Source organism: Salvia hispanica, chromosome 2 (genome assembly GCF_023119035.1).
Source record: "Salvia hispanica cultivar TCC Black 2014 chromosome 2, UniMelb_Shisp_WGS_1.0, whole genome shotgun sequence".
Classification (NCBI taxonomy): Eukaryota; Viridiplantae; Streptophyta; class Magnoliopsida; order Lamiales; family Lamiaceae; genus Salvia; species Salvia hispanica.
The window spans coordinates 16,816,543-16,836,347 of NC_062966.1; the positions used below are offsets into that span (position 1 = coordinate 16,816,543).

At 35.4% G+C, this 19,805-nt stretch overlaps 2 protein-coding genes across 2 annotated transcripts; one reads left to right on the forward strand and one right to left on the reverse strand.

Moving 5' to 3' along the window:
- Positions 1-1,326: 1,326 nt before the first annotated feature.
- Positions 1,327-3,726, forward strand: LOC125203627 (E3 ubiquitin-protein ligase SINAT5-like). Its single transcript, XM_048102014.1, has 4 exons — positions 1,327-1,537; positions 1,725-2,088; positions 2,719-3,105; positions 3,213-3,726. The coding sequence occupies exons 2-4, from the start codon at positions 1,873-1,875 to the stop codon at positions 3,573-3,575; spliced, it is 966 nt and encodes a 321-aa protein (XP_047957971.1). The 5' UTR covers positions 1,327-1,537; positions 1,725-1,872; the 3' UTR covers positions 3,576-3,726.
- Positions 3,727-4,242: 516 nt separating this feature from the next.
- LOC125206056 (probable pectinesterase/pectinesterase inhibitor 61) lies at positions 4,243-7,492 on the reverse strand. The gene is made up of 4 exons (XM_048105341.1): positions 6,903-7,492; positions 6,334-6,828; positions 5,728-5,864; positions 4,243-5,090 (listed from the first exon to the last, which is right to left on the reverse strand). Exons 1-4 carry the CDS (start codon positions 7,313-7,315, stop codon positions 4,393-4,395), a joined length of 1,743 nt encoding a protein of 580 aa, XP_047961298.1. The 5' UTR covers positions 7,316-7,492; the 3' UTR covers positions 4,243-4,392.
- Between the last annotated feature and the right edge of the window lie 12,313 nt (positions 7,493-19,805).

A 19,805-nucleotide genomic window follows, 5' to 3' on the forward strand; every position in this document is an offset into this window, starting at 1 on the left:
TTTTTTAGTTTTTGTAATTGTAATTTTTTATATGCTAGTATTATTTTCATCTCCCCCTGTCTCATTTGAAATGAAACATTTTTCTTTTTTATTTGTTCAATTAAAAATAAAACGTTTCTAAAAATAGAAACAACACTCTCTTTACTTTTTCTTCTTTCTTACTTTATTCTCTCTTTATTAACTCACAAAATAACACTGCATAAAATCTCGTGCCGAAAACCAAATATTGCATATTTGATGGGACATATGGAGTATTATGTGTCCCCCTTTATCAAGGTGTATATTTTAAAAAACATAAATAAGAGCTATTTTAAAAAATAGAACGAGCATCCTATTTTTATATACTCCATTTTTTTTATAAACTCTAAGTAAAATGAGGTAATATATTGCAAGGTCCATTAAAAAAATAGTAAAAATTCAAAATACATTTAATATGGGATATTTCATATAGAAAAAATGGAACACATAAGATAAAATATTTTTTAATAACATAAATTTTGACTATATAAAATATAGTGGAGCCTCTACTGACAAAAATTTCTGCGTCCACCGCTAATCTAAATGCCTAATACTCCATTGATAGTAGCTATAAGTTATAACCCTTAGAATAAGTTGTTTAAAATACAGACCCTAATACATTTTTGAGTCGTTAGTAGCTACTACCTAGTATCACGAACTATTATTAAATTTGGAATTCTTTCATAAACTTAAAGTTTGGTCGTAAAAATCATGAACTTTGATCATATTTGTGGTTTCTCACAATTGACAATTTCTACAAAATTAAATCGTTCATAAATTGTCGTATATTCTAGACGAAAAAGAAATAGGAGTAATAAAATTTAAAATAGTTATATAGAAGATGTTGTTTTATGCAAACAATGTATTTAAACCCCGGTTCAAATAAGTTCAACGTCTAGATTTTTTTATTGTTCCAAGACAGAATTAAGAGTTGAGTATTCAATGTCCAAATTTATTAGTCATCTTCAATAAATTTCAGTTTGTTAGATTAGATTTTGAAACGGTAAAAACCAGAGAATTCGATTTCACGTAAAAAATCTGAAACACAGTCAACATGAACGATTTTTAAAATCAAATTTAAATTTGTCAGAAAATCCAAAACCAGAATAAGAAATCATTAACCCTGTATTTATTGTTTTCATTAATTAAATAATCTGGCGGACTTGCAATTTGCATACACCAATTCAAAAGAAACCATCTTTACAGATCACAAGCCGTCGATTAACTTCAAATATCAATGATTTCAAATTCAACGGCGATCCTCATTTCTCTCTCCTCACATAAGCCGCGGTTACACAGAAAGAGCCTCCTTTCCAGATTATGATCCTTCCCATTTGAATCCACCTTTTTCTTCATTCTCTCCTCCATTTTCTTTCAAATTCTTTTGTTTTCTTCTTTCTCCGCAAAGAAGAAACAAGAGAACCCGATAGGAAACAGAAAAGTAATGAACCCCTGGATTATCGGCAGCGACCATCTCAGATTTTCGTCAAAGGTCGCAACATTTCTCTGTCAGAACCAGGTATCTACCCAAATTATTCTATCATAGGAATTAGGTTTCTCTAGATTATTGAAAAAGATCAGATTTTGGCAAGAGGGCTTCACATTAAGAATTTGCATTTCCGGTTTGTGCCGAAAATCGGCCGTGAATGATTGAATTTTTTGAAGTGGCATATTGGGGGTTTTGATCGATTGAATTACGAAATTAGGGCACCCCAATTTTCCGAACTTGTAGAAGTGGGCTTCTTGTGATTTGGGGGAATCAAAAGATAGAAAAAAAAAAGACTTGGATTCTTGCGATCAGGTGAGGGATAGAGGAAGAAACCGGGTTCTGAAAAAGTGCGAATTACTCGATAGATGGCTGCATTGGAAATTGATAGCGTGGAGTGTGTTTCTTCAATAGATGGAAATGAAGACGAAGAGATAGTTTCTCACACCAAGCAACATGCTCTTCCCCATCAGTATTCCTCCAAGCCCCATGGCACGGTTGCTGTTGGACTGGTGCCCACTAGCGTCCATGAGTTGCTCGAGTGCCCTGTTTGTACTAATTCTATGTACCCACCCATCCATCAGGTCTGCTCAACATATCTACTTTGCATTTTTGATACATTGTATCTGGCTTGGTGAATGCTTTATGTGCCTCTTGCTTGTTTGAGGGGTGGGACCGTGGGAGAGTGCTTTTAGTGGGAGGAAGTGGATTGAAGCTTTAGTTGAAATTTGATTTGTAGATCATGGAACTGCATTGTGTTTATTGAATAAGTGTTCCTTACAAGGGGAAACCTCATTTTTTTGCACTTCACGGATATAGTGTCTGGGCAGTGCGTATATTTGGTTTGCTATCTTTTCTAATGGGTGTAAAAATGCAAGACAGGGGCCATTATTGTTGGTAGTTATCTATGACCATAATGTCAGTTGATAGTTCACAGAATTAGTAGTTTTTCACCTCTGGGGCTTCTTATTGAACTTGCACTAAGTGACTTGAGATAAATATTTGCTTTTTTTTTTGCGTATTTCCTGCATCATGGTGTCTGCGTTTTCTCTGCCGAGTTCGTGGGGCTTGTAAATAAAGGGCCTTATCTGATGCGTGCATGGGAAAAAGTACATTAGTGTCTAGCTGTTGGAAGAATAGCTTTCTATTTCTTTGAAGATGCGGTGGTTAAATGTTTTCTGAATGGCTATATTGATTATTATTCTTCCTTGCAGTGTCACAACGGGCACACACTCTGTTCAACTTGCAAGTCAAGGGTGCATAATCGCTGCCCTACTTGCAGGCAAGAGCTCGGTGATATCAGGTGTTTAGCACTAGAGAAAGTCGCGGAGTCACTAGAGCTTCCCTGCAAGTTCTTCTCACTGGGATGTGCTGAAATATTCCCGTATTACAGCAAACTCAAGCACGAAGCAGTTTGCAACTTCAGACCATATAGTTGTCCATATGCTGGATCAGAGTGCTCGGTCACAGGAGACATTCCTTGCCTGGTTGCACATTTGAGAGACGACCACAAAGTGGACATGCACACAGGGTCTACCTTCAATCACCGCTATGTTAAGTCAAACCCACGTGAAGTAGAAAACGCAACATGGATGTTAACGGTGAGTTCCACATTCACTACTCCTGGTTGATTATTCTGTATAAATAACATGCATTGAGGGAGGATATTGAGTGGATATATCTCGGTTCGGTTGTGTGTGTTGATTAGGTATTCAATTGTTTTGGGCAATATTTCTGCCTCCACTTTGAAGCGTTCCAGCTCGGAATGGCGCCCGTGTATATGGCATTTCTACGTTTCATGGGCGATGAAACTGAAGCGCGCAACTACAGCTATAGTTTAGAGGTCGGAGCAAATGGGAGGAAACTGATATGGGAGGGGACGCCACGCAGCATTCGCTGTAGCCACCGCAAGGTGAGGGATAGTCACGACGGTCTGATCATCCAACGGAACATGGCGCTGTTTTTCTCAGGAGGAGACAAGAAGGAGCTTAAGCTTAGAGTTACGGGAAGAATCTGGAAGGAACAGCAGAACCCGGACGCAGGAGTCTGCATACCAAATCTTTCTATCTAACCAATTTCTTTCTCTTTTTTTTGCCTCTTTCAATTTTGATTCATTGCGTGGTTGCTTGTATGTATGATATTAACGTCTCTGCTTGCTTCCTAATCTGTAACTTTGCCAAACAATTGATTTGTGAAATGACTCTCTCAACATCATCTTCCTATTTCAAACCCTTATCTTTCTTCCCATAACAATGCCAATTTTTACACCACTTGCAACATCAGCCTCAATGATGTGAATTTTTTTCACACATCTGATGGGCTTTTCTGGCTGGGCCTTCAAAGCAGTGAGGCCCGATCATAATTGGGACACTCATCATATATGGAGATGATGGAGTATTTGTAAATAATATATTTAAATATTTGCTGTTCTTAAATAAAGAGGCATGATGTTTGCACATCCATTCTTTAATTAAAAAAATATTATCCAGGGACAAAAAAGTGGTTATGATAAATTAGCTGGAATTTTGAAGTAGTCATTTTAATTAAATGGAAAAAGTTAAATAAAGAGCTATCAGTGATGTGCGTCTCTTTATTATGCTCCCTCCATCTCCACTCAATTTTCTTCCTTTCACATGCTGCCTAATTACGATGAGGTTGTGGGCCCTCTTATTTAATCTTGGCTCAAAATAAAACCCACCGACGATCAGTCCTACCTTTGTCAACATAAATTAATCACATACTCCTCATAATAAGTACTATTACGTGTGTCAAATTCCAAGAATTACAATTTCATCCGTTATTATTACATTTCGTAACCCCCAATTATTGGTGTTAGATAAAAACACTTAATTTGTATATACTAGTATTATATACCACCATATAGTAAATCAAGTGGAGAGGCCGGCAACGAAAGCGACACCAGTGGCCGGGAGCCAAGACGAGCCATAGATGAACTTCGCAACGGTGAACTTCCCGGCCTCCTCTTCCGATTTAATGACGCGATATCCCGGCCACTTCACGCGCTGCCCTAACCCGGCCCCCGGCCCAGAGTTGATGTACTCCCCATAATACAATGTGTCAAGTGCAAAATCCCCATTCCACTCGAGCCAGCCCTTGGGATGAACGTGATCGCCCAAGTAAGAGAGCATGTAAACAGTCCTCGAGTAGAGCTTCCACGGCCGCCCCAAGTAGGTCGGGTACTGCCCCTTGGACGACTCGAGGGCGGGCTCGGCCGTGATGCGGCAGTCGTGGATGGAGATGCCCGTGTTCTGGTTCGGGTCCTTGCGGTTCTGCGCGGTGATCGTGACCTTCTGCTGCGGCATCGGCTTCCGCGCCTGGATGTTGCACTTCTGGAACACCACGGCCGCGTTGCCGAAGATGAAGTCGACTGTGCCGTAGATGTCGCACTCGCGGTAGAACTGGCGCTGGGAGTGTGTGTAGAGGGTGTCTTGGTACCCGATGATGCTGCAGTGGTAGACCACCGCGTGGTCTGCCCCCACGCGGAGGGCCACAGCTTGGTGCTTGCTTGGTCCCGCGTAGTTCTCGAATGTTATGTCCCTTGCTATGAACCCGGACCCGGTTGCAGCTGTGTAAAACGAGATAACTATTACTCTATTCATTCCATAACAAGAGTCCATTTTATTATTTTAGTCTGTCCCCGATAAAAATCTTATTTAAACATTTACTGTGTAAGTAGGTTCCGTAACTCATTCAACGAATTTTGATTGGGCATCGTATGTTGGACGTTATTAACTTTATGCTAAAGACGAAAGAGTTAGTATAAATCAAAGTTTGGCATTAAGTAATCACTTTTGCAAGACTAATTTGTCGACTAGAAGGAATTATAGTGAATGTTTTACTTTAATTGACAAGGGTCATTGTATGTTAATACTATAGGTTGACTTTGAAAGTGTTCATAAAAACTATAAAAAAAGAAAAAGAAAAAAGGATAAAATCGAAGCGGCTATAGAGACAAATGACGTTTTGGAGGTGAAAACCGTCAATTTGGTCAAATGAATAGAAAGGAATTTTGTGTTTTCATGACCTCAACATCAAACAACAATACATGTGCATGTTCATTTCTTTAACTACATGCACCGCCAAATCGAAGGCCCATTCTTTATAAGAATAATCAAAACATTAAAAAGAGAATTATGGGAATAATGGATGATGAAAAAAGAGAGATAAAAAGAGCATAAAATCGTTAGTAAAAGGAATTTTACCAAAGGATGCGGTGTGGAATGTCGTCAACTTGTCTTGCACGCTTTTCCCGCCTGTAATGACCGTCTTGCCCTTCCCATCACCAATAAACATTATATTCGTCTTCTTTCTTCCCACCTTTAAGTTATTCTCCTCATACCTATAGGCATCAATTAATTGTAGTTTTTTGTCATTTTGGACAAATAATAGAATCTAAATTCACATTTACTTTTTTACTATACTCAAATATTAAAATTAATACTGCAAGTATATATGTATTTAATTCAGATCATACTCTATATAACCTATAATTATTTTATAGGTGTGTATGTTTCTTAAAAGGTTGTCAAAATAACTTTATAGAATCATGATTATAAAAAGTTTGAAAAAATCTTAATATAAGTATAATATTGATTGCAGTGAATTTATGATTGATCTGAAATCAGCATGGAGCTTAATTAGTGGTACTAATAATACCACCCCACTTTGACAGGTAATTACGAAAACATTATGATAGGGACTATGAAGTCATTTAGATTATCATGAAAAAGCCATTTGATTAAAAAGCTCTACCCACCAAAAAGAATTTACGCTTTTCCGAATCTTTTTAAAACCACGAGTCAAATTACCTTCCTGCCCTCACGTAGATGATAAACCGCCGGCTGCTGTGCTCCGGCGCCTTCTTGATCGCCTCGGCGATCGTCTTCGCCGTTCCATTCCCGCTCTTCGACACGGTTATATCCGCATTGATCGCCGACGCCGGCATATCCAGCAGCAACCGCTCCCTCCGCGACATCCACACCGGGAACCGCTCGTCGTCGTCGCGCAGCAATCGCCGCCGCCGATTCTGAATCGGAATATCGGAGAAACCGTCGGCGGTGTATATCGCGAGAGAATTGCTCACGAGCTCCGATAAATCCTTTATTTTCTCCGACATTTGATTCTTCACGTCGCCGTCGAGCTCATCGAATCCTTCCTTGCAGGTGTCCTGATTGGTCAAAGCGGCGCTGAGCCAGGTCAACACGTCCTGAGTCGACTCGGTCTGCTCGGCGGCGGAGGTGATCGAGCGGGAGAGGAGATCGATTGAGTGGTCGAGGAGCTCTAAGCAGTCGTCGTATGCAGACCTGATTTGATAAATAAATGCATTTTAGTATAAATAAAGCGAATTGAATCTAATTAGAATTGGATTGGATTGAACCTAATGTGAGGATCCATGGCGAGGTTGGTGATCTCGGAGGAGACGTAGAGCGAGCGGCCGACTTTTTGGAGGGTGAGGTTGAGGGAAATGTGGACGAGGTCTTTGTCGTCGGCGGCGAGGGCGCCGGGGAAGTCGATGAGCGAATTGAGGCAGAGAGATGGGTAGAGAGTGCGGCTGCATGCTCTCGACATGGCCTCAGACGGCCGCCGATTCTGCAGTTTGGAGTTGGTTTTGTGTTGTATCACCACGGCCACGGCGGCGGAGGCGGCGGCGACCACCATTAGTGTGGCGGCGACGATGAGGAGAAGGCGGAGTCTGGAAGGTTTTGGTTTAGGGGGGAGGTCGGTGGGTTGGAATTGGATGCTGGTGGAGGCGCCACCTGGCTCGGCTTTCCCGAGCCTACCATAATCCATCGTTTTCTTTTCTTTTAATTGGATAAAAAGGAAAGGAGGAGAAAGCAGGAAACAATGTGGCGTTGCCTATGGAGAGTGGGGAAGTATACATATATATATGGGCGGCGTAGCTGTATTTTGGACTCATTTATTCCATATACATGGTTTGTCAATACACATTCGAATTTCGAACTCACATAAGTCACATTAGTGTATTTTGGAGTAATTTAGTCATACTCATAAAATTAAAAATTGGTGGTATACTTTAGGTGAGCGCATACACAATCTTGTAGTGAATTTATATGATAAGTTTATGGATGATAAATTGAGTTGGCATTTAGAAAAGTTAATCAAGCTTACGTAGACACACACGTAATTGACTAAGAGCGGTGACCGTTTATGTCCTTTCTTTCTCAAACCAAATACTACTCCCTCTATCCACCATAATTCGTCACCATTTGATCCGACACGGCTTTTAAGAAATATAATAGAATGTGGGTTGAAAAAGTTAGTGGCACGTGGGTCATACTTTTATATACTCCCTCCGTCCCAGAAGATGACCCACTTTCCTTTTTAGTTTGTCTCATTCAAGATGACTCATTACTTAAAATGGAAACCCTTTATCTCTACTTTATTCCCTCTCTCTTACTTTACTCTCTCATCTAACACACAAAATAAAACCGCATAAAATCCCGTGCCGCCCAAGGAAGGGGTCATCTTCCTTGGGACGGAGGGAGTATTAGTTTTATAATAAAATGTGAGTGAGAATGAGATAGTGGAATGTAGGGTCCACTATTAAAAAAAAAAGGTAAAAGTGAAAAGTAACAAATTTTTAGGGATGGACGAAAATGGAAATAAGTGACAAATTTTTAGAAGCGAATGGAGTACCGTAATAACTTCGGAAAATCCTTTTAAAAGATTTTGTTTTCTACTGCCATTCAGAAAGAAATAAAGAAAGGTTCTCTCGTGTCCTTTTTAAAATTGGAGTCGAGTTAAATGGAATAGGTGTGGCAACCAATAAATTAGATTCTTATTCCCATTTTTAGATTCCACATGGAAATAGATTCTTCCAAAAACTCGAGGATAGTTTCACATATGAACTCCCTCCGTCCCATAAAAGTTGAGACAAAACTTTTGAGCACGGAGATTAAGAATTTATATTAAATAAATAGGAGAGATAAAAAAAGTAGGAAAGATAAAGAAAGAGTAAAGTAAATGATGGAATAAAGTAAGAGTGATTAGATGTTTTATCTTTTGTTAAAAAAGGAAATGACTCAACTTTGTTGGGACAGACTAAAAAGGAATACGACTCAACTTTTATGGGACGGAGGGAGTATTACTTATAATAAAACCAACAAAAAAGATGTTATAGGGCCAAAATAATGAGTCCTAAAAGTAGCTTGGAAATGATGAATTGCTGCAGTCAATGATATCGTGTTTCCAATTAGAATCAGATCGTATAACTGTAAACGGTATGTCTTAATGTTAACTTCAGTCATGCCCAATTTTGGTATTATAGATACTCTTGTTAATTACAGTTTACATTTTTGGTTGGCATTGTGAATTTGTGACCATACCTACTATTTCTAGATGCATGACAGCTATGCAAGAAATCTTGCTCACGGAGTATTACAAAATAAGTGGAGTATTATAATGTGGCCCAAAATTCATAGCACCATTTTGATGGGTAATTTACCATAGGCTAAATACATAATACAATCTTGTGATCTACAATTAATGAATACTTTCTCTATCCCATAAAGTTTATTCCAAGGATAAAGTTTATTCCAATTTAATTCGGTGCGGGTTTCAAAAAATTGTTTGACTTTATATTAAATAGAGATATGTAGTGGAATAAGGGTTCCATGTTGAGGAGATCGAGGATGTATTTAATGTCTATTTTTGAAATTAGTAAAATAGGGAAAATTTTGTAGGACGGAGGGAGTAAAAGAAGCACGAAGAAGAAGAAGCAGCGCATTATTGAAGTCTATAGTAACATGTTTCAACTCAAAATATATAAAAATTGTCAATTAGGGTTAGGCCATTGGAACTCGAATTAGAAAAGATACTCCATCTATTCCATAGTAGTAGAATAATTTTTCTATTTTGGGCATTTCATTATAGTAGAATCATTTTCTTTTTTAGTAAAAAGTACTGTACATATTTTCTCACTCTTACCTTTTCTTCTTTTTTATTTTATTTTCTCTACTTTTTCCTCTCTTCTAGTATGCTTTAATATTTTTTTATTTAATACATTACACAACTTTTTAATTAATCTTCATGGTTGAAAGAAATGACTTCACTACTATGAAATGAAGGGGGTAGTAAACAAGAGTATATCTACTTTTTTTCAATCACTTGGCTTTTTCTCACTAAAAAGCGCTAAATCTCTAAGCACAGACAATAGTCGTAAGTTGGCGAGCACATGTGCTCGCACGACTAATGTATATTAAGCAGCAGTGCACCAACACCTATACATGTACTCCCTCCGTTACAAGGAGATGACCCCTACATTGAGTGACACGGAATTTTATACAATTTTATTTTGTGTGTTAAGTGAAGATAGAAAGTAGAGAGAGAATAAAATATAGGTAAATGTGTTTCCAATTTTAGTAATGGATCATCTAGATTAGGATAAATTAAAATAGAAAATGTGTCATCTTCAATGGGATGGGAGAAGTACAACTAACTAAGTTGTCAAATGGGGTTGTGTTGGCCAGGCATACCATGAGCCAATCAACTTGGAGCCCGACTAGCTCAGGCCCATTGGTTTCTTTCTATAAATTCAGACCCTGCCTAGTTCAGGACCACTGACGAAGTGAGTTTGGTTGCGCGTGAAGTTATTTTTTTTGTACATTTTTTAATTTTTTTAATTTTATATTATCCTATGTCCAAAAAAATAGTCTCGGTCTCTTCATTTTTAGCTTTAAAAAAATCTCAAGTTGATTTCACTGTTATTTCTAATCAATATATATATTTAGAATCTCAATATTTTTTCTTAACATTTTCCAAATACAATAAAATAAACAATCTATGAAAGATCATATTTCTAACTAAAAGTTATTGTACTAAGTAGTACTATAACATTTTCAAAAAGTCAGCTCTTGCTTCAGTACATACGCTCTGTGTTAAAAATTTGTATAGCTAAAAATTGTTGTTGGGTAAGAGGTCGGTATCGAGTAGGATTAGCTGGCCTCTACTAAAGCCAATTCAATCCCTATTTGTCTATGATGTTAACATACCAGATTCAGAAATGTCAACTTTTTTTTAACCTTCTCTATTTATTTAACTTAATCCATAATTTCTCTCTCTTTTAGTACTCGCTTTAGCATTTTGTAATGTGACACGAGAAGCTTCATCACTGGCATTTACATATTCGAATCTCTACTCCTATTTAATTACAAGGAGCTAATTATGTAAGTGCACAGTGAATATATAACAATGTTGATACAAATATCCAATAATTTTTCGTATAAATAACAATCCAATATTCTGAATAGATACTAAAAATTACATAAAAATCATGCCAAATCAATGCAGGAATTAAGAGATCTTTGAAAACACTAACAATTAATTATCAGATCCAAACTTATATCATATGACAAATAAATAGTACTCCCTCCTTCCCACATAGTTTGTCTCATTTTATACAAAGTCAAACAATTTTTTAAAACTTGCGCCGAATTTAACTGAGACAAACATTGTGGAGCGAAGGGAATATAATATTTAGATACGTTTATGCTCGATACAAGACTTCCCTTGAAATATGAGGAGTAATGACTTGGGTGAGAGTTATTGTTGATATATATTTTACTGTTGTTATATTTGCATCTTATTTTATACTGCTACTTTATTGATATGCATGTCCAATGTGAATATCTAAGCATTTAGTGGAGTACAATTATTAGTATGTCTGTTTAATTGTATTAAATTATTTTGTTTAGTATGGGAATTAAACAAACCTAATCCCCTAACTAATTTCTTGACCAAGGAAGGTTGTGTTTGGATTTTGGAAGATAAGATTCTTGCAAAAAGTCACATCAGTTAGTTATAAGAATGATCGATGGAGCACTAAGCGTAGTAACTTTTGCATAATCAACATCTAAAGTTCAAGCTTTATAGGCGGAGGATTCAAATTAAATATAATTCGATCTAGTTAATTAGTTACGGATTAAATAACCTTTTTTATACTAATAAAAAAGTTGGTGCACTAACAGTCTAAAACTACGAAAATGGATGATATAAAAGCCTATAATAATTTATAAATGGACTAAGCGTAGTGACTTTTGCATAATCACCATCTAAAGTTCAAGCTTTATAGGCCGAGGATTCAAAATAAATATAATTCGATCTAGTTAGTTAGTTACAGATTAAATAACCGTTTTTTATACTAATAAAAAGTTGGTGCACTAACAGTGTAAAACCACGAAAATGGATGATATAAAAGCCTATAATAATTTATAAATGGACTAGGGAAAAGAGTCCAAACATATGAAGTTTTATGATGGTTTAAATTATTTCATTATTTGACTCTTCTTTCAAATATGCTCAAACAAATTAAAGAAAATATAATAGGCTGTTATTAACATTTAGCTAGCAAATAAAGACCATATACATACATTAGTCACCGTTGGTTGATTCTATTAATTAATTTGAAATTGTATCTTTTGTATGCTGACATAGTCTAAGAGTTCATCTTTCTTGTGTCTTTATGAACTGGTATCATTTTTATTAGTGCAACTTAATTTGGAAGAAGAAACAAAAAGATTAAAGAATACTATGACTGTGCATGATGTTGATTTTGCTTGGTGATGTTGATAATTCATTATTTTTAAAATGGTAAGAACTTAAGACGTCGCCATCAATTTCGACTCATGGACAACTCAAGTCATTAAGTTGCTTAGAGAATAGTATATACACATATGAGTACTATTAAATAAAGAAACAAAGAAAAAGAAGATCGATTTTATCTGAAGAAATCAAGCCAAATTAGTGCACCTAAAATGAACGTGGCACTACATGTAATTTTTCATTAATGAAGAATAAAAAAAATTGATTCGTGGAGGGTGAAGTCATAGATTCAAGATTAATATGATATCAACCAAGATTAAGTCATGTAATTATTAGAGATTCATAATGAATGAAAGGTATACAAGAAGTATGTGTTAATTGGTTAGTTAAAGCCGTAAAGGTATCTTTTTATCTTCACTAGATTGAAAAGAATCTTCTACTGTAGTTCAAAAGGCATCACTGAAGTTTTCTTTATGGTGAAGGTATCTAATTCATATAGTATGCGGTGACTTGGGATTTGGGCCTTCAAAAAGACGGCTTTTGTGAAAATTTGCTACAAATCTGCTTTTTCTGGTGAACCATACAAGCTTTTTTATTTTCATTCCATTTTAATTTTAGGAAATGGATCCATAAAATCATAAACTTTCAGAATTGGTACTTTCCAAAATATTGATAAATAATTTAAAATATCACAAATTTTACCTTTGGTGTAAAATTAGATTAGATATTTACAAGTAATAAAACGCATTAAAATCGCTATTAGTAATAATTCTTTCTACTTTTCTCTTTAACATTTTTTAAACATTAATGCAACCAGAATTTATAAATAAGGGTATATCGGACTTGTAATTGTTACTTTTATTATGCTAAATTGACTATGTACTCCTAATTTTAGACCATTTTACTTGTATTATTTTGGAAAAGGGATTCGAATTATTAATTGATATGTTTATCATTCATGTTTCCTGAATCTGATACAATTACGACGTTCAGTATTAATGCTAATTCATTACTAGACACGTGTAGTGCTATTTAATTACTACTTGACACATTTATGTTTTCTTGCGGTCGACGATGGTCTTCCTTCTTGCCCAGAAAAATATTAGATTTTATTTTAAAATATAAGTAATACAAATGTTTAATTAATAAATTCATTAATATTTCAACGACCCTTCAAATCTGAATATTAGTATTAGTATACATTAGGTTCATTTTTCATAGTAAAAAGAGTGAACTATATAAATGGTACCTGATCTTTCATTTTTGCACAAAAATGGTATCGGATCTTTATTTTATATCATTTTTGGTATCTACAAATCATATTTTTGGTACCTGATGCAATTTTCACCCCAAAATGCCCTCTAAACAAATATATTTTTTCATTTATGTCATTGAGGTTATTGTGGGCATACACAAAACTAAGTACCAAAAGTGATAATATAATAATATCTCTCATTCTTCTCACCCTTTATACTATTATTATTAATCATATTAATATTATTATTTTACTATTATAAATTACTAATTAATTTATTTTTAATATCATTTAAATATATTTAATTATAATTATAGTTATAATTATACTTAGTCATTGTATTACTATTATTGTTATAATACTAAAAACTAGTTGAAATTATAGTATAATTATTTATGAATCACACAATATTATATAATAATAATAATAATAATAATAATAATAATAATTATTATTATTATTATTACTTCCTCCGTTCCATAGTAATGGAGGCAAAAATTTTCGGCACGGAGATTAAGAAAAATTATGTTAGGTGAGTTAAGTAAAGAGAGAATAAAATGGAAAATGAAAAAGGTAGAGAGATGAAGATAGAAAAAAGTAAGAGAGAGTAAAGTAGGTGTGGAAAAATGTGTTGACTTTTACTAAAAAAGGAAATGACTCTATTACTATGGAGAACGGACGGAAATGGAAAAACGCCCCTATTACTATGGAACGGAGGGAGTATTATTGTTATTTTTATTTTACATTAAATTAATAACTAATCAATATAGTTTTAATAAAAAATTAAAATTTTGAATTGTATTCATAATGATATTAAGAGTGTAATATTTTTAGTTAGGTGTTCAACTCTAAAATGAATATAAAATAATTCAATAAAAATATTTAATTGATTTAATTATTTTAAATAATTAATTCAATTAGGTGTTTTGTTCTTGATTTATATTATGAATGCAATTAGATGTATGTATAAAACACTAAAAAGATAGAAGAAAAAGAAGAGAAAAGAAAAAAGAGGAAACATAAACTAAGGAGAAAAAGAAAGAAGAAAGGAAGATATAATATTAAAAAGAAAGAAGAAAATAGAGGATAAAAAAAAGAAGAGAAGAAAAAAATAATCACATGTTTGGTACTATTTAATGAAAATTTTCAAAAATATCCTTTATAACAAAAAAATCACATGTTTGGTATCTAGGGTTATTTTTATCACTGGGTACCAAAAAAGATATAAAATAAAGATCAGGTACGGCTCAGCTAGCTCCAATAATGTAATTAAAATTCATGTTAGTGGGCACTTAGAATGGGGGCCTATTAGCAATTAATAGTGCATGTGTACATTCTATTTAGCACTTGACACCCCAACTCCACTTTTGTATGTGTGGGGTCCTAAAAGCATCATTATTAACCAATTATTTGGTGGCAATTCTCTTGTCCAACCAGGGCTTAACAAGTACTCCATTTTAGTGTGTGTGTGTGTTATGATAGTGTACGGTAGTAAAGATAGTTCTTATAGTAGATTAGTAGTAGTAATAAATTAATCGTACATCAGTACATGTGTACATACATAAACTACGTTTGGAATATATGGAAATAAAATCCAATAAATACGGGCACATTCTATATTTCTTTCTTCTAGACTGCACGTGATAAAGATGCAAGTTCGAACTTTGAAGTAGTATTAATAATAATAATAATAATAATAATAATAATAATAATAATAATAATAATAATAATAATAATAATAATAATACTCCCCCCATCCCGTAAATTTTGTCATACTTTGACCGGACATGGTTTTAAGAAATGTAATAGAAAGTGAGTTGAAAAAAATAGTAGAGAGTGAGTCTTACTTTTATATATTAGTTTAATAATAAAATATGAGTTGAAATGAGTTAGTAGAATATGAGATCCACTAAAAAAAAAGAGTAAAAAGTGAAATGTGATAAATTTTATGGAATGTACGGAAATGGAAAAATGTGATAAAATTTAAGTATGGATTATGATTCCATACGCACGTACACACGAAAAGGAAGTTAATTAGGAATTGGGATGTTGATAATCTATTTTAAATTGATTGATGATGTATACAATTTCAGATTTCTATAGCAAAAAATTGATTGTAACGGGCATCCACAATGGGACGCTCTAAGCGACGCCCTATGCACAGCCATGTCAGCATTTTATCCTCCTCCTATTCCATCTGCAGTGGGGCGGACTATAGCCCGCCCTAAGCGACGCCCTAAGCATTTTTCTATTATTTGAATATTTAAATACTTCAAAATTTGGAAAACTAACTTCATTTCATTAAAATTCAAACATTACAATACCAAATAAAAAAAATACAATTTCTAAACGGCGGCGGTTGCGGGTCCAAACTTCTTCAATCATGTCGGTCATGAGCTGAGTATGGTCTTGTTGGTTGCGCATTGAGGCCTGTCGCTCTAGAACCGCACCGAAGCCAGTCGGTAATCCTCGAGTGACCGGCGAGGTCGCCGTGCTGGAGCTAGATCCGGCTTCATCATCCACCCAATTGGTGACATGGCCACGTTCTTGTTCGACTATCATGTTATGCATGATGATGCACGCATACATGACGTCGGCGATGACGTCCTTGTACCAGAAACGCGCCGGACTTTTCACGATTGCCCACCGCGATTGGAACACCCCAAAAGCCCGCTCCACATCCTTCCACGCGGACTCCTGCTTTGTCGCAAACAAAACTCTCCTCTCACCAATTGGGCAGCTGATCGTCTTAAAAAAAACAGGCCACCTTGGGTATATGCCATCGGCCAAGTAGTACCTCATATGATGTGTGCGGCCGTTGGCGTGAACTGAATGGCCGGACCGCGACCCCTGCACTGATCGGCGAATAGGGTGGACGAGTTGGGGACGTTGATGTCGTTGTTCGACCCGGCTACACCAAAGTAGGCATGCCGGATCCAGAGGCGGTGGTCACGACGGCTTCTAGGATCATCGTCGGGTGGCTGCCCTTGTAGCCGTTAGTAAATTGGCCTCTCCAGGCCGTCGGACAGTTCTTCCACTTTGCCAGTGCATACAATCGATGCTCCCTAGCATCCCAGGAAAGCCGTGCACCGTCTCGTGCATCCGCATCAGCCTCGCAATCGCCGCCAGTCGGGCGTCGCAAATATGTGTCGCCAAAAGCCTCCACAACTAACTTACAAAAAGTCTTGAGACATTCGCGGCCAGTTGTATCCCCGACGTGAAGGTACTCGTCGAACATATCCGATGTTGTGCCGTAGGCCAACTGGCGGATCGCAACCGTGCACTTCTGCAACGGCGTAAGTCCGGGTCTGCCGATCCCGTCTTCCCCGATACTGGAAGTACTCATCACGGCCCTCCAACGTGTGCACAATGCGGAGAAAAAGATCTCGGCTCATTCTAAAATGGCGGTGAAAAACATTCGGGCCCCACCTTGGATTCTCGGCAAAATAATCTGCGAACAGACGTTCGTGCGCTACGTCGTGCTCACGGGGGACAAACGCCCGACGTCGTATCGGGCGAGGGACCCGCGCCTCCGCCGCCAGCCGCCTCCTCCCGCTGCATTTGTGCCAAGCATTCCGCCTTGGCTTCATTAACGGCATCGAACAAGGCTCGAGTCAAGGCCCGTCTGCAGCCATCCGATGTACTCAAATCGTAGTCGTCGGGATTCATTTTTGAGTCGATGAGAGAGAATAATTGAAGAGAAATTGAAGAAATGTGAAATTGGAGTGTGTGAAATGGTAGTGAATAGTAGAGTTTAAATAAGAAATTTTTTTGAAAAAATTCAAACAAAAATTAGAAACGCGTGCCCATCGTCCGCGTCGTCCACAGTGGCGGACGATGCGACGGACGATGGGTATCCTCCGCGCATCGTCCGCGGACGATCTATCGGGCACGGACGATTGTTAACTCATCGTCCGCGATGCTTTGCGGATGCCCTAAAGTTACACATAGACCCCAATTGTAAACCGATTGATTCAGTTTTTCATGTGCCAATCCTTGTTCTTTTGTCAATAAAAAGAAGGGCATAGACAGCTAAATCGAGCAAATCGATTATTTATTTCCCTATAATAGAGTGCCTCAAAGCATTAATTTAGACAATCTCGATATCGCAAGCCTAACAAAAAAGCTATTCGGTCAAAATTCATAATAAAAGCACTCATTCTAAATATTTTTTTCGTCTAATTTTTTGCTAAACTAAGTAATTTAAGTCATCTGTATCTCAATTAAGAGTAATTTAATTATTCAACGAGACCACATAAGATGTTTATGTTAAGTGTACAAAAAAATTGTACAATAAATTCAATTTATAAGGCATTAGCGTGATTCGAATTCATTACATTCTTATTCAGTTTCTTAGATAAAATAATACCAAAATACAATATAGAATTGAGTCGTGAGATTATTTTAGTATAGAGGTTAGTTATGACTAATTATCTCATCATTATCCATCTACGATTGAATTGTGAGATTGAATCTCATAAACCAAACTAACTACAGTATATATTTAATTCGAGATACAATCTTGCAAAACGCGTAGGCAATCACACCCACACCCACACCCAAGAAGGTAGAAATGTAACGGTAGAAAGGTAGGACCTTATGAGCCGCCCTTATCAACACGAGAATGAGTGGAAGAAAACCCTTATAATGCGTTAATGAACTATTATGAAATCTGGCATTTGTAGCTATCAGTAATATCAAGAATCTTACTATAGTTGCATAACTCCAGCAATATAAAAACAATTTAGTTATGTTCATCAAAATCGAATATAACTAATTGGTTAGTATTAATGTTTCAATTGCAAACTTGGCCAACCACAACTCAAGAATTTTTAAGTAAATTTAAAAAGGATAAATGCTAACCATAAGATATAGTATACCTTAAAGAAATGTATTTGAAACATTGTGTTTAATTTCAGTGTTTGGATGAATGAGTATGAGATTACTCCAAAAGACAAAGGGGAAAGCGATCGAATGAGTCTTTCATCTTAGTTTCTTTTTACTAAGAAAATGTTTTCTCCATTACTTTTACAAACTAACAATAATCTTTCAAATATTATAATTGCACAGAAGGTCTATTTTTGTTTATTTTTTTCAAAGTAAAGCATAGTAAAAAACGCTCTATAGAACTTTCAATTTTTTTTAACAAAATAGAACATTATACTTAGGAGCTCAAAACAAATTACCATATTACTATATGATTATAAAAGATCACTATTCCAACAACCAACGAAAGTTATCATTCAATCACTCAATTCATTATTTAAATCTCCATACCTATAGCTCCACATCAAACAGACCAATAGATCCAACTCCTCACTCCCTGCCCCAAACTAATAAGGAAAAAAGAAGCATTTATAAACTTTAAGTCACGTGTTTTAGTGAGTAATTACAACCTCAGTGGATGAAATTAGGTGCTTTAATCTGCCTAAAATATTTGGTAAAATTAAGCTACAAATGAAATTTATAACTAACTATCCGCAAATTAAGTTGCTTGATTTAAATTGGAAGTTCCATTTTGATTAGGTCTATTTTATACACATAAACATTGTGATTTTTGGTGAATTTCAATGCTTAACATATGCTTACTTTTAAATTATAAACCTAAATGGAAATACATGTGATCGCCTTCCTATTTATTTACTTTTATCATTGTCTATTGTCCATTTTAAACTTTTTCATTCTAGTCATTTTTTACTATTTAGTCGGATATTCAATTCACATATAGATTCTATGCAACTCAAAAACATATTCCACGGACAAACCTTGTTAGATAGTGCTCCCTCCAAGCTACGTCCCAACTAAGTTAAGTCAAAACTTTTAAAAACATAGATTCAAAAATTGTGTTAAAAATAGGAGAGAGTAATAAAGTAGAAGTGATAAAGAACGGATAAGTAAATGATAAAATAAAGCAAAAGTGATTAAATGTTTGTTTTGTGAAAAAAGAAAATGACTCAACTTAGTTGTAATATTTCAAAAAAGAATATGACTCAACTTAGTTGGAACGGAGGTAGTACTAGTGGAATAGTATATATGAGTAAAGAAGAGCAAAACTAGATTAAATAAAAAATTTAATTAAAATAGAGATAATGAGTATCAAATTGAAGCTATAATTTACAATCAACCATTTATTAAAGGGTTAATAGTCATTTAAATCATGAAGTTCGGTTTAATTCTAGATGTCCCATTAACATTGAAATTGAAGTATTAAATCGCGAAATTTCAATTTTTCTATGTATGCAAATGTCAACTTTTAACAATTTTCAAAATAGCATGTTCCATTAAGATTAAGTATATTTTTATTTTTATATTCCTTTATTTTCTTATTTTAATAAAATATTGTTGTTTTAACATCTTGAAAGTCAAATTGTGCATTGACAGGATAATTGAGGAAAAAAAATAAAACTTCAATTAATATTCCAATTTAAAAGTTGATGGACCGACTAAAATTGTACAAATTTTCAT

Coding starts and splice junctions, on each gene's coding strand:
- LOC125206056 (XM_048105341.1), bottom strand. CDS start 7,315: ATGGATTATGGTAGGCTCGGGAAAGCCGAGCCAGGTGGCGCCTCCACC. Junction 6,829..6,902: donor GCCATGGATCCTCACATTAG/GTTCAATCCAAT, acceptor TTATCAAATCAG/GTCTGCATACGACGACTGCT. Junction 5,091..5,727: donor ATTCCACACCGCATCCTTTG/GTAAAATTCCTT, acceptor CGTTTTACACAG/CTGCAACCGGGTCCGGGTTC.
- LOC125203627 (XM_048102014.1), top strand. CDS start 1,873: ATGGCTGCATTGGAAATTGATAGCGTGGAGTGTGTTTCTTCAATAGAT. Junction 2,089..2,718: donor TGTACCCACCCATCCATCAG/GTCTGCTCAACA, acceptor TCTTCCTTGCAG/TGTCACAACGGGCACACACT. Junction 3,106..3,212: donor ACGCAACATGGATGTTAACG/GTGAGTTCCACA, acceptor TGTGTTGATTAG/GTATTCAATTGTTTTGGGCA.